General features: G+C 36.1%; 1 protein-coding gene across 1 annotated transcript in view; it reads left to right on the forward strand.

Moving 5' to 3' along the window:
• ADAM23 (ADAM metallopeptidase domain 23) overlaps nt 1-14836 on the forward strand; it is a gene marked incomplete at both ends in the record, with an annotated part of 69912 nt that overhangs the window by 30025 nt on the left and 25051 nt on the right. The window contains 8 exons of the mRNA XM_080620878.1: nt 273-346; nt 1243-1308; nt 5078-5149; nt 6345-6511; nt 8840-8924; nt 9759-9849; nt 11086-11134; nt 13326-13425. Of these exons, the coding sequence (XP_080477004.1) occupies nt 273-346; nt 1243-1308; nt 5078-5149; nt 6345-6511; nt 8840-8924; nt 9759-9849; nt 11086-11134; nt 13326-13425 (704 nt within the window). The remainder of the gene's footprint in view (nt 1-272; nt 347-1242; nt 1309-5077; nt 5150-6344; nt 6512-8839; nt 8925-9758; nt 9850-11085; nt 11135-13325; nt 13426-14836) is intronic.

Genomic DNA, 14836 nt, shown 5'->3' on the forward strand with positions numbered 1-14836 from the left:
GCAAATCGTTTAATTATCATCAGTGATATTAATGCTATTGAAGTCATGAAATGGAAGAAAACATATTCTAAGTGCAGGTTGCAATCTTTTTACCTCCCCTTGCATGCTTTAATTGAGTTTTGATAAGAGGTATTTTACATTTTGTGGACTTAAAAAATTAACTTTTCAAGAGCAGAGGTTCTTCTAATTTTAGTGATCTACTTTTGGTTTGGACAGTGTACGTAAGTAGTTTAAAATAATGCCATGAAATTCTTAAATTGTAATTTGTACAGAGACTGAATCTAGTTCTGAATGGCCCTATCTGTCTGAACTACAGTGGCTGAGGAGAAAGAGAAGAAAGAGAGCAGTGAGTAGAAGTGACCCTGAGTTAAGACCATTTATAAAACCAAAACCAAACCCAGTAATTCCCAGGTTTTTAATGATGAGAGAACATAGGCTTTAGAAAATAAATATTTTTGGTGATTTAATATTGTCATATAATACAGTCATCAAATGATAAATGAATTCTTTATAAATAGAGTATTTGGAGAAATGTGGATAACCTTTCTAAGGTGACAGCAATACTATATATCAGCTGAATGGAAGTTAGTAGTGAAAATGAGTTTAGCATTTTGAGTCCGCTTGAGGATAAAGAATAATTTTGAATGAAATATTGCTACTTTATAGCTGCCTGACTTTATTTTCATTTGGCTTGTTAAGTAGCATGATTAAATTTAAAATTCAAACAAGGACATGCACAACTGGGTTATTGAGAGAAAAGAAGGGGATAGTCCTCATGATCTGCACATGCATATATGTCAGTTAAGGGAATAATTGAGTTAAAGAAAATTAATCTCGATTTTTTCACTGAGTTGCACAATACACAGCATATTTTTTGAGGACACAGCTATTTTAGTAACTTCCTTCCTCATTAAATCTGTAGACCAAGAGTTTTTAGTGTTTAAGATTTTTCTCTTTTGTAAAAATAAGAGGAGGGAAGCAGTGGTGGCTTCTATGCTGAACGACAAAGAAGAGACTGTAAATATTCTTAATGATGTGGCTCAGATTCTCAGCCAGTGTCTGTCATAACTTCCTAAGTTACTGGAGCTATGATTATTTACTTTAGTTAAATGCCTGACCCAGCTGTTACAGGTTTACACACCCTGTGTAATATTTAGGGGTAATCCTATTAAACCAGCTGCAGTAATTTTTGAAAACCACAACATTTTCATGATTTCTCAAAGAACTTTTTCAATCCATCAGGTATCTCGTAGTGTCTTTGAAGAAATGAAATATCTGGAGCTCATGATAGTCAATGACCATAAAATGGTAAGTATATCAATTTAGTGGTACTCTTCCTTTTGATTATACTTTGTAGCTTGGTGTACAGCGCTGTGCAGCATCAGCTACTCTTGGGACAAATATTTAATCAGCAGCTGTTAACATTTGTACTGTTAGACACAGTGTAGGTCATAATACCTAGTAATGTTTAATGTTAGCTAAATTTTTTTTACAGCAATTATATATTCAATATATATCTGAAACACTTTGGTATCATATGGATGGATAATATAGCCAACACCAACAAAGTAAAGCAACAAAACATTTATGTCCAGAACAAATACACTGAACATTCTAAAATTGCATCCTCTCCTTAAAGTAATAAAGAGGTCAGAATTTGTAACTTTGAGTTTAGTTACTAACTTAAATTTTAATGCAGTAAAGCGTATAGACAAACTTATCTGATTGTTTTTCCTGGCTATTCCACACTTACAAACATGATTCGTAATGAATTGCAAGGTAAGTTGGGTTTCTATTCAGAAAGTGTTTGTCATGTGATTAAAGAAAGGGACAAGGGGAGCCCACTTTCTTTTCCTTTTTGTCTTGAGGGAGGACTGGAAAGAAATCAGACATAAGTGACATTCATTATTTAAATGTTACTGCTTTCACTCATTATGCCAAGTAAGGCTATCAAAGTGTCCATGTGTTAGTTTCATGCCTTATGAAAAATTAGGAGAGAGAGGCCTGGGGAGTAGTAAGTTTTGTAAACCTGAACAACTATGTTATAGACTCTTTTTAAAAAGCAAGACAAATTTGAGTCCAATAGCTGTATTTTAACTAGAGCGTATCTCTTACGGAAAAATACTCAGTGTAGGTTAAAAAGTTTTCTAGTAACAAAGAATATACTTCAACTGACAGCAAGTCACTCTAAAAACAACTCGATTGTGCCTTGTTCTGAGCCCTTCACTCGCTTAGCTTTCTCTGCTGTTCACTGACTAAGAAGCAAATAAGGATCATCAGCTTTTAGTATGACTTCACTTATGTGTGAGCAAGATCTTTTTTTTAAAAATCATATTCTGTTGAGTAAAGTTTCTGCCTCTTGTGTGTGCAAGTAACATAAACTTCTAAGTTTCTTCAAGAGCTCCTTGCATTGCTCCTCTAATGCATGTCTTCCCAATGCTTGTGGGCTCTTTTGTCAACGCTGAAGGCTAATTTTGAAGAGCCAGAAATAGCAGATATTGGAACAGGATGCAGCATTCTGTACTTGTTCCAGTGCTGAATAGACAGATAATAAAACCTTCCCTCATCTGTTTAATAAATCAGAAATAGTCTAAGCAAAAATAACCTATGTTTAATCTGTGTCGCTTCAGCAATGTGGGGGGATTTGAATGGGTGGAAAGAGTAGGACAGAAAACTGGTTTTGTTTGTAAAGCCACCTGGTAGGAAGCTGTGCTAAAAGCTTGCATGTGCGTTAGTTGTTTAGGAGTAGAGCACAGTAACTGAAGTTTAGGGATATTTTGTTCTCTTGTTTGAGGTCTCTGGTTGGTGTTCCTTATGAAGAGATAATACTTCTATATCTGTTTCCTCTGGCCTCTCATATTGTAGATGTACTTAAAGAACAACCATCCTGTTCATTACGCTTGTACAGGCACTAACTGTTGTCTTTACTCTGGCTTTATTTGTTAGAACTTTAGATTTTTTGCTTCAGAGTTGTCAGTGGCTCAGAAGCAGATAATAATTGTTTTCAAGGAGTAAAATAGATATATTTAAGGAAGTGTTCACAATTACGAGTTAAAGCCTGACAGTCCAGGAGCTCACAAAATATACTTTTAAGGTTTTCTGCTTACTACCGGTAGAGGGCAGATCTCTCCTGCAGCACTAGTCTGTGAAGAAGTATCTTAAATCTCTTTGGCCATTGTGTTGTTAAGTGGTTAGTACTGTGTATTTTGGCAGAATTATCCTCTCCTGTAACACTAAAGGCACAGCTAAAACTATCTAATTAGATTGTTGCACTTTTTACTGACTTAGGTTAATTTCTGTTTTAGAAGCTGCGTTTAAACACATTATGTTGTATATTGCTATTGATGTGGGCTTTTAAATACTTTAATGAAAACCAGGAACATTTTCAGAATATTATTTTCCATATTATTTTACCGTTCTACTTCTGGGAAAGCTTTGGATTGGCTGAAAACAAAAAAACAAAGTCACCCTTCTCTGTTCCCCCATTATTTTGCTCTAGTATCATGGTTGTCTAGATAGCAGAGTCCTGTGATACAGATAATCTTCTCAGTGTACATCCTAAGCACCTATTAGCACTGTAGCTGAAAATGCTTTGTTTTGAGGATAGTTATGGGAAGAGGGGGTCTCTGCAAATCTATGTTGTAGTATGTTTGGGTAGCAAAACCTGCTGCGGATATACTGAAGCATTCTGGAACTTAACAATGAATAACTGCATATGTAAAAAAATCGATCTTCATGCTGTCAAATGAATGGCATCAGTAAGTTTGAAGTTTGTTATCTCTGTGGCATTTTGTCCATATAGAAGTAGATTGCTTGTGCAAAAATAACTGGAATTTAAAGGGATGGGAAAATTGTTATATAATAATAGCGTGTGTCACCTGACTTTCAATTTGAGAAAGATTATTTAAATTAAGGGAATATATATCTTTCAGTTTTACTTTCACCTTCACACCAAACGCAATTCTGGAAAACTGGGCATTTGTCTATAATTCTAATTAGGGAAGGTAGCTAACTGTGTAACTTGTTTGATGAGACTAACTACGCAAGTGCTCAGAGAAGAGTCAGACCCTCTTCTTTTGAGTCCTCTTTTTGGGTACTGTGTTTTGGAGTGGGAATAGCTGAGACTTCCATTAAACTTTATAATGTTTGCTCATGGGGTGATGACATTTGTTGCTTTTAACCAGTAGTTGAAGTTTAGTCAGAGGTTTTTAATGAAGACTTTGTTCTATGCAATTTTTTGTTCCTTTTCTGTGAAATTTTGAAGACTTATTTTCTTGTTTGTAAATCATGTAATGCAATTTTGGTTTATCATTTTACAGTTTTTTCTGAAAGCCCTGGATTCATGTTTAGATACCATAGCAGCATCTTTGAAAAATCTGAGTTGGAACAGAGGGGACTTGGGCATGAGGGGGAAAGGCAGGAAACAGTTGTAATGACATGCACAGAAATTAAGAAGCAGAATGGGTAATACAGCACATCTAAGTCTCTAGAAATGGAAAATATTTGGAGTTAAAACTGAAGATACTCAGCTTAACTGTTTCCATATTCAAGCATAAATTTACTTTTGCCTTTTGCTATAACTAATGCTGTCATTAAAGTCTTGTCCTAAAGTACAGAAAGGATGCCTTTGCAAAGAGCTGTACATAGGACATGTGGTAAATACTTCATCTTTGTATCTTGTAATTATACTCATGGAGTATGGCTAGTACAATCTGATATTTAACTCATCAGGTTAAGCACACATAAGGTACAGCATTCTCTCAATTTTGAGCTCATGTTTATATTCATGTTTACCTGTAATTTCGTTTCAAATGTTTGAACTCTGATTCTAAATAGGATATTTCTTGTGGCTAAATGCTCCTTTTATGGATGTGAAAGCCTGTCTAGCATATATGGCTTTCTGTATCTTCCAGGGATTCTTGAATATGATGCAGTATAGGCTGTGATCTGAAAAGCTTTTTGAGTTTTTCCCTTACTCTTTCATAAAATATTAATTTTCCTTTCTTGCTTTAAAAATAAAGAATTAGTAATAAATATTTAACTTTTCACTGTGCTCTACTTTCTCTTCTCCTTTTAGTTCAAAAAGCACCGTTCTTCAAATGCATACACAAACAATTTTGCAAAGTCTGTGGTAAACCTTGTAGATGCTGTAAGTATCAATGTTTCTTCTGAAAACTTTGTAACTGACCTTGTTCGTTTAGCACTGTATTAAAAAAGTTAACATTAGCATATACCAAGATTAGAAAAATAAGCAGCTATAAAAATGACATTTTAAAACTACTTTCCGGTTCTTCTGCAGAAGAATAGCCTGGGGTGAATGCTAGTCACTGCTTGCTTATTCATTATCAATATCTGTCATAATGGCAGGAGGATATTTTCAATATATGTTGTAGGCATAATTTGGCAAAAAGATAATAAAAACATGTATTTAATATGGTGGCTCATGGAAGTGACCTACTAACTTGCCTTCTGTGTATTTTATGCATTAGGCAGCCAATACGTTAATTATCCAGTGCTTTTAGATCATAACTCTGTATGATCAGTAAGTGTTCTTTATGTCCTGCGTAAGACTTTTCATGGGCAGACTGTCTATTGCAGATGAGGAATACATCTTTTGTAGAGCTGCAAGTTCTGAATAACCTTAGTTGATAAAATTTGGCAATTTATGACCTGAACCTAAAGGTCAGTTTTATTTCAGAATCAAGTTTTATTTCAGAATCAAGTTAAAATCTGTATTTTAAACTGTTGTGTGATTAGTAAGGCCTGATTGTCCTTTCCTTGTCTATTGCTACAAAGACATTAAAACAAATAGAAAAGTTAATGTTCTTACCTAATTCTCACATTACTTGAGTGGCATTAGGTGATCATGGTATAAATGAAAATCAAGCATTAGGTGAATTAAATTTTAAATATATTGGAGATTGGAGAAATGAGAAATGATTTAATCTTAACTTAAGAATTGGCTTTGGCTATTCTTTGTCTTTGAGATCTTTCTTTTCTTTTTCTTTGAGATCACCCAGTGTACATTTACATTTCTTCTTTGCTGATTTTTGTACAGGTTTTCTGCAAAACTCAGTGGTGAAATTATTCAACATGAGAATTTTAAAGAAAAAGGAATTGCTCAATAGAAGAGCAGCAAGAGTTTTTTTTTTTTTTTTTGACCACTAAAATACCAAATTTAAACCGATCAGAATATTAACTTTTAGAAAGTCCAAGGCATTACCAGCTAACCAATTCCCCATGTTTCCCTCCTGCTTTATCCCTCTTGTCCTTCCGCTTTACTCTTACTGGCTAACTGTGCATGTTTGACCCAGTGTTCTACTCCTGTGCCTGTCCTGTCTCAGATATACAAGGAACAGCTGAACACCAGGGTGGTTCTTGTTGCTGTGGAAACTTGGACAGACAGAGATCGTATTCGTATTCACCCTGACCCACTGCAGATGCTTCATGATTTCTCCAAATATCGACAGCACTACATCAAACAGCATGCTGATGCTGTGCACCTTCTCTCGTATGTACCACTGTGCAATGCTCCAGACTATTACAGTTTTATATACTTTTTTGTCTGCTGCTTTTGCCTACCTATTTTTTTCTTCTTGCTTACTTCTTTTGCTTGGTATTCATCTGCCTGCCTTAGGAAGCTTAATCTGTTTTTTTAACACCTTAGTCTATTTTTAATAGGTGTAGTATATACCATGGTCATGTTGATATGTATCTGTAATGAAATTTGAAAGTCTTTGCAACCTGGAGATGTTCCGTATTTGAAGTGTCTTCTGATGAGCCCTTAAGGACACATAATTTTGCTAATCAGGTGTGTGTCATGTACTGTTTTCCCAGTAAAGAGCAGAAGAGGGCAGAGCTGACAGTAATATGTATTGCCACAAGAGCATTCCAGTTGCTGTACTGGTGATTTGTTAATGGAAGGTCTCCTCTAAAGCTGTAATGAATTGTTTTCTGAGACACAATGCTTTTTGAGGGGAAGTTCCATTTGTATCATTAGGCACAACATCAGTGTTGAGCAGCAGTGGTTTTTTTACGTGACAGCATTGTAAACGAATAGGAGGAAGAGTGTGTTCCCCTGTGCAGCATGAAGATCATAGAATTACAGAATCAGAATGGTTTGGGTTGGAAGGGACCTTAAAGATCATCTAGTTCTAACTCCCCTGCCATGGGCAGGGACACCTTCCACTGGACCAGGTTGCTCAAAGCCCCATCCAATCTGGCCTTTAACACTTCTAGAGATGGGGCATCCACAACTACTCTGGGCAACCTGTTCCAGTGTCTCACCAGCCCCATGGTGAAGAATTTTTTCTTAATCTCTACTCTAAATCTCCCCTCTTTTAGCATAAATCCATCTCTTCTTGTCCTGTCATTACATGCCATTGTAAGAAATCCGTCTCCAGATTTCTTGAAGACCCCCTTTATGTATTGGAAGGCTGCTCTAAGGTCTTGCCTGAGCCTTCTCTTAAGGTCTTGAGCCTTCTCCCAGCAGCATGACATACTACAAAGGCAGAGTGGGACATGCCTTCCGTGTGATTCTCCCAGAACATTCATCTTCTGTAGAGGAAGATGAAAAAAGGAGATGAAAAATTTCCTCCAGGCTTTGTCGTAGCTGTACTACCTTAATACAGGCATTGTAACATGATGCTAATTGCAAAGTGCTGACTATGTGCACTCTTAATTACTTTTATGCATATATTGTGTCACTTGCTGAAGAGTTTGCTGGCAGGCACGCTCTTCTCAGTGGTGCACAGTGAAAGGTCCCAAATACAAACTGGAATACAGGAAATTCCATTTAAACTTAGGGAAAAAACCTTTCACTGTGGAGGAGGTCAAATGCTGGAACAGGTTGCCCGGAGAGGCTGTGGAGTGTCCATGCTTGGAGATATTCATAAGGTAATGGAACATGGCTCTGAACAGCCTGCCCCAGCTGAGCCTCCTTGGAGCAAGGGGATTGAACTAGACCATTTGCAGATGTACTTGCCAACCTCATCCCTTACTGTGGTTCTGTCTGTTATAAAGCATCCAGCTTTAAGCATTTAGTATAGTTACACTACTGTTTGAAAGTTCTGATGACTGTCAGAATGTTTTGAAATAATAAATATATACCTGAATGAGTGTCATGTATTTTAATAAACCAAAAGGGATATTGGTTCTGCTGTTTTGAAAGGATTTAATTTTCAAAGAATAGAGGCATGTACTATGCATGCCCAGGGCTGTGTAGTTTTATTATTATGCACATGAAGTTAAAATGGATATCATTCATAATAGTTTATAGACATTTTATAGAATATTTTATATCCAGATTACATTAACTCAATTAAATGATTTGAGGCTTGTGAATAATAAATGAAAGGAGGCACAGTTAAAGTGCAGTATTAAATTACTTTCCCTTTAGGTGTACTTCTCAGTGTTCTCATTTGGAGTTGAAACTAGAATTGGTTTGCAGAAGAGCGTAATTAAAGAAATTCTTAATACTGATATATTTCAGGACAGAATTCCTTCCTGACAGGTTATAAACTGGAATATACCCTTATATTTTTAAAGGAAATGTTATGATTGTATGTTCTTAGGAATCTGGTACTCTGGCTCCCTCTGCTTGGTTGGTTTGTGGGTTAGGACTGATTCTGACTCTACAAGATACAACCTTTGACAAAAATATTTTTATCTCATCAACTTTTTTGATGTTTGTGTTCTGTTTGTAAACTTGCAGTTGCTTTTGATGCTAGATGAAGTTTAATGTGCATGCAGGATATCATAATACATGTGAAAATGATCTTTCAGTAAGTTCTTGGTGTCCAATGTCAATGTGTTGGTTTTCTCTATTTCTATTTGTAAGGAATGTGACATTTCATTACAAAAGGAGCAGCTTAAGTTACTTTGGAGGGGTTTGCTCTGTGACCAGAGGAGTAGGAGTTAATGAGGTAATTTTTTTCACTACTGATATTAAATAAAACAGAAACTGTATATTAAAACCTCAGAGTTTATTTCAGTGTTCAGGGCGTTACAGACAGAAAACCTAACTTAACTATAGAGTTCAGATTGTCACAGCCAACCTTCTTGTAGCATCATTAAACTACTGCTCGCTGTGCTTCTCTTTTTAAAAAGCATTCTTCCTGTTTGCATTATTATCTTACTAAGATCTTAGATTGGCTTGTAGTACGTACATCAGAAATTTAGACCCAACATTCTCAGACAGGAACATTTGAAATATAGCACTAAATATAATTTTGAGTCTTCTCACTACAAGAGGCTTGATCTGCTGATGACATGTAATTCTTACTGGGTTTTTTTTAACAATAAAAGTAGAAAAAATGAGTCCCTTTTATTTCTCACAATAAAAGTAGAAAAAATGAGTCCATGATGATGATGATTCTTATTTTCTTCAGTGCAGTGTTAAATCAATAATGAAAATCTCCTATTTTAACATATGATAATCAAATGATACAAAACTATACATAAATATCAAGCAGACTCCTTTCTGTTGGTTAGCCAATGGAGAGGGATTCCCTAAGGTTAAAAGAGGAGATTTTTTTTCTGTTACATACTTAATTGTGTTTATTTTCCTTATATGCACACAGAATTATGCTGAAGTAGTAGGTGTGTGGTAAGCCAGAATGAGCTGATGCAGTGCTCATTAGAATAACTTACATTTGTTTTGGTTTTTTGCCTTTTTTTAATTCTTTTTTTTTTATTTTTTTATTTTTGTTGGTTTTTGTTTTGGTTTTTATTTTCCCTGCACTCTTCCTGAAACGCAGTATGGCCTGCCTTTGGCCATGGCACAGGAACTAGCCCAAAGTCTTGCTCAGAACCTTGGAATACAATGGGAGCCAGCTGCCAGGAAACCGAGTATGTACACTGACGTGGAGTCTTCTTTTGTTCCCCTTAGCTATATATATATAAACTCCTCCTTTTTAATATTTGAAACAAATACCAAACTGGCTGTATCTGTAGAGCAAGAATTACTGCATTTGGAAATATATGCACCAAATTTCAGGTTAACCAAAATAAGAGCCACCAGTTTAGCACTGATTTCACAATGACCTTAGTGATGTCCTGTGTCTGGAGTTTAGATTCATAACCAACTTTCAAAGGTATAATGGTGAAAACACCATTAATTTAACTCAGAACTCCTAATCTATCATAATGAAATCTGTATTTCCTCAAGTACTATCACTGACTTCTTAAAATACAAAAATACCTGATTTATGGTAAGAAGCTGTAATCTAGTTCACAGTGACATTTGTTCAACTTGTTACGTTGCTGCTTCACAGCCAGAAGATTAGACTGATGTGGCCTTAACACATTTAGCGTGTAGGTACAAAAGCTGCTGCAAAAGCCCTTTTTGGGGCTAAAGAAAATTGTTGGGTTTTTCCACTTGCATCTTGTAAGCATCTTGAAACAGTGTGGATTTGCAGTAGTAACTAGAATACAAAGCCTTTGTTTCAGAAAATATTGCTTCTTTGGTAGATTATAGGCAATTTGTAACTTTTGTTTTACCAGCCATAAGGTGTTGGTCTTGTATTTTTATTTCATGAATTTGGTCACTGTTGACTTACATGCTGTAGCTGTAAGTAAACTGTAAATCCATTTTCATTCAACTACGTTTTCTAATGAATGTTCGATTGGCTGATTCACATATTACTATGAATAACTATGCCAAAGGGAAAAAGCATGGCCTGTCCAGTAGCAATTTTCCTTCAGAATGTTCTGTACCTGTTTTAGGGTGGAAGAATCATGAATATTTTTAATCATCATTATCATATGTAGTGCACATACCCCTGTGCTGCCTGTTTTGAGAGCAGGGAAGAACCTTGCCAGCTATTTTTATGCTGCCTGAAACTTTGTGTTGAGTCTTAAGAATGTGCACATACAGTAATTTGAAAGCACCACGTTATATGAAGTATATTAGCATCTCTTCAAGTGGGCTGGTTTGCTTTTTAGGGCTAGAATCTGTAAGCCAAGCAACCATCTAATCTCTGTATAATGATTCAAGGTCCATTTTTATAGTGAGTACCTTATATTCATTGTAAGCGTATTTATAACTGCTTTCCTTTTCTGTTGTGTTTGGTCTTGTCTGAGAAGAGTGTGACTGCACTGAATCCTGGGGTGGTTGCATCATGGAGGAAACGGGGTATGTCATAACTATCAGTAATTGAGGGCTCTGGAATGAGTTCATAGTATACGTAAATATTTATGTATTGGGTTTTGTTCATGTGGTTTTGTACTAAGAAATGAAAAACTAGAAGCAGTTGGAACAACCCAAATATACAGATCAATTTTTTCAGTTTTCAGCAATTCATTCCCTTTGCTATTCACATTTTAGGGTATTATTCATAAATCTTATATTTTGAAGTGCAGTGTATTGACTAATGCTTTGCTATACTTGTAATGGCTGAAAAGTAACAAATATGTGTTTTTCATTAAAAAGAACAGTTATACTTTTTACGTGCAGCTGAAAAAGTGTTAGAATACAGTTTTGATGATACTTATATTTTCCTCCTAAATTTTAGATTCCCTCCCCCATTCCTTCAAAATCCTAAATTTGAGTGAACAGATCATTCTGCTTCTGTTCCAGTGAATAGAAGGAGATGCCTGAAGCTTTCAGCAGTTGTTCTCAATCCTTAGCTAAATGGTCAGTGAAGTCTGAGAGGGAAGCACATCTGTATGGGAGGAAACCAGGTTTCATTGCCCTTTGCCCTCACACTCTGCCAGAGGTTCTTTTCTGTGTACTGTAAGCAATTGATTAGAAAAGGTTGGCTTCTGAAACATAGCTTTTTGAGTCTTACAAATCCCTTCCTGTCAGAATTCCTGCACACTTGGTTGCAAAAATCATGGAGAAAATTAGTTATAAATAAGACGGAAGGTGCTTTAGTTTCTTCATACTAAGTATGAAGGAACTGGTTGTTAAGTAGAACTACCATGTGGCTTTCCTGTAGACTTGTAATTGTCAGCCACTGTATGAATGCAACAGAAAATTATTCAGAAGTTTGCTTCTGGAATCCAAAGTAAGGCATTAACCAGAATACTTCTATTCTATTCACCAGCTTCCTCCCTACGGTGAACTCGTCAGAGTATCTATCAGTCTTTGGTGGAGATACCGGTAGAAGGGGTTGTGGAACGAACCTCTTACATATCTAATGTGCTAAAACAAAAAAGCCAGGAGCAGATGAAAGTCGCCCAGAAGCTGTAAAAGGACTGACTTTTGAACTAAGTGGATAACTAGCTGCAGTGTAAAGCCTTGTCACTTCATAAGTGCCTGAAGATAATTTTTATATGTGGAATAATTAAATGGGGAAACGTCAGCTCAGTATCAGTGAGCTGCTAGGAGAGGAATGAAGAAACTGCTTATGGCATGGTTACCCCATCTGTAATAGTGTGAATAGTTCTCATTCCCAGATCTCAAAACATAGCTAATAAAAACATCAGTTTCTGTGTGAGAAGTTGCTGATAAAGTATGTTTTCATCAGTAAATATGAGAGACGTTTATATCATTGTGAACAATGTAGCAAATGATTCTTTCTTGCAGTGTAAGAAGTAGGGAGACAGGAAATGAAACAAAGAAGCAAACAGGTGACAGAAAAATCAGGATGAAATTGTTTTCCTATCAGTCTGTAATTAAGCTGTGAAACTTCTTGCTATAGCACCTTGTAGATGCTAAAAGATTTTGGACAAATTCATGGAATTAAAAACGGTCAAGATTATAAAGTGAAGACAAAGTAAGTCTTCCTGCGAAAGTCATTGAGCTAAAAATCTTTGGAAGCTGGAAAAACATTCTGCAAATAGTAGTACAGTGCTCTGCTCTTCTCTGGGCATATTTGCAGGGCCAGATGGGATTTGGGTAAAGTGGATTTTTATTCTGACCCTATACAACTGTTCTTAATTAGTTTTACTTTAAAAATTAAGCTTACTAACAGGATCAGAAGAATTGAACAGTTTTAAAACCCTGGCATGAAATCAGGGAATCCATCTTTTAAACTGAAGCTGCAGGGAAGATAAACCCAAGAGAGCACTGGATTATGCATGCAATTGAGAGGGTGCGTAGCAGCCATTACGATAATGTGGCTTCACCTTATTAAGAAGACAACTACGATTTCATAGACTGTGGATCTATATAATAGAAATATAAAAATGCAAAGTATTAGGGAACTTTCTCTTTTGTTCTGATTTTGTTTGAGGTTAAGATTGAGCTGACGTCCTGTTGCACACAGTGGTTGTAAGAAACTGGGATTTACAGTATTAAAAAATATTGTGACCCCTCTGCCCCCTTCCAGTAACTGTTGGTGTCTCGAGGCATTTACTCAGCTGATTCTTTGCCATTTTAGGGTATACCATTCCAGAAAATTCTCCAAATGCAGCATTGCGGAATACAAAGAGTTCTTACTTCGTGGCGGAGGTGCCTGTCTTTTCAACAGGCCAACAAAGGTAATAAACATGTTTGTAGTCAGCACCCCTGCTGAATTTATGCAAATGTCTAGGTGGGTATTTTCTTGACATTCCTTGTAATCAGCTGACTGTTCATTCCAATAACATGTAAAATCAATTTCGAGAGGAATGCAGCTTGTTTTCCATCAATTCTTCATGCTAAAATAATGACAAAAATTACAGTTGATTTTTTTTCACAGCCAGGTACACCCCCGTTCAGCATAAATGCACTACTTCTTAAGAAGGAAGTAGTGCAAAATGAATCCAGAAGTGAGGTTGTAGTGCATGCTCCACATATACTTAATTCTTGGACTTTTTGCATAAGGTTGTTAAAAAGAATGCCAGTTATCACACCAAGAATTAGAAATCAATAGTTTACTTCATACAGACAGTAGCAGCTTGTGGTTGTTCTCAAAGTTATCTTAATTTCCTTTCAGATATACATCTAGCAAGCTCTAATTTATAACTGTTTCCTTACAGCATCCACTGCTTTTTCCACCTAAAAACTTACCAATGTCATAATTTTTGCTAAGGCAATATTAGCATGACATCCTTCTAAAGCTGAGTAATATAAAAATATTCAGTGTGGCACTTTTTGCCAAGTAAGACCGATCCAAAGTATTAATATTCCATTTAATCATGGTGTCAAACTTGCTGTCCTTGTAGAATTTAGTACCACGTGAACCTATTAGGCTGTTCTGTTTAGTGTGCTGAATCCCTTGGCAGACCACCACCTTGCACAATTAACCAAAACAATTTTGCTTGTTAGAGTGTTTTTTAATCTTTTCCCAGGGTAGCAAGCTTTGCTTACGGAATAAGAATGTAAGAATTCACACAGAAAAGAGTGAGCAAGGAGAAAGACAAACACAGCTTCAGTTTTTGATGCTGGTTGTCGAGCAAGATAATGTGAACAAGTTGTCAAATTAACTGTATTTAGAATAAAAATCTGGTTTACTTAATGAAAATGGTCCCAGGAGAATGATTGAATTGTTGCTTCTGTCAGTTTTTCACAGCTTTGAAGCTGAAATACCTTGGGGGGAAGGGGAGGAGGGGTGGAAATTATACGTATAAGGTTAGGCAGAAAATGGTGTGTTTAATATTCACGTAAATAAAACATAGTTGTGTTAAGCAGTCACCATGATGTAATTCCTAATCATAACTTTTTGGTTATGCTCTGACATGTATGTGAACATTTGATGGTTCCTGATAAATGCCATAGGAAATTTTGTGTGTTCTGTTATTTCCTTGTGTTTCTCTGGTTGACCCCGTTTTTGTTTTCCTATGGGCTGCAGGTCAGGTAACCAGGTGTGTCTGATGGCGAATTGGATTTCAGGTTCAGAATAAGAGATCGTGCTGTTTCCACTGAAGCATGGTAGTAACAGTGGCTTATAGAGAAAAACATAAGTTTTCT

The sequence above is a fragment of the Psittacula echo genome, assembly GCF_963264785.1.
Source record: "Psittacula echo genome assembly, chromosome: 6".
NCBI lineage: Eukaryota > Metazoa > Chordata > Aves > Psittaciformes > Psittacidae > Psittacula > Psittacula echo.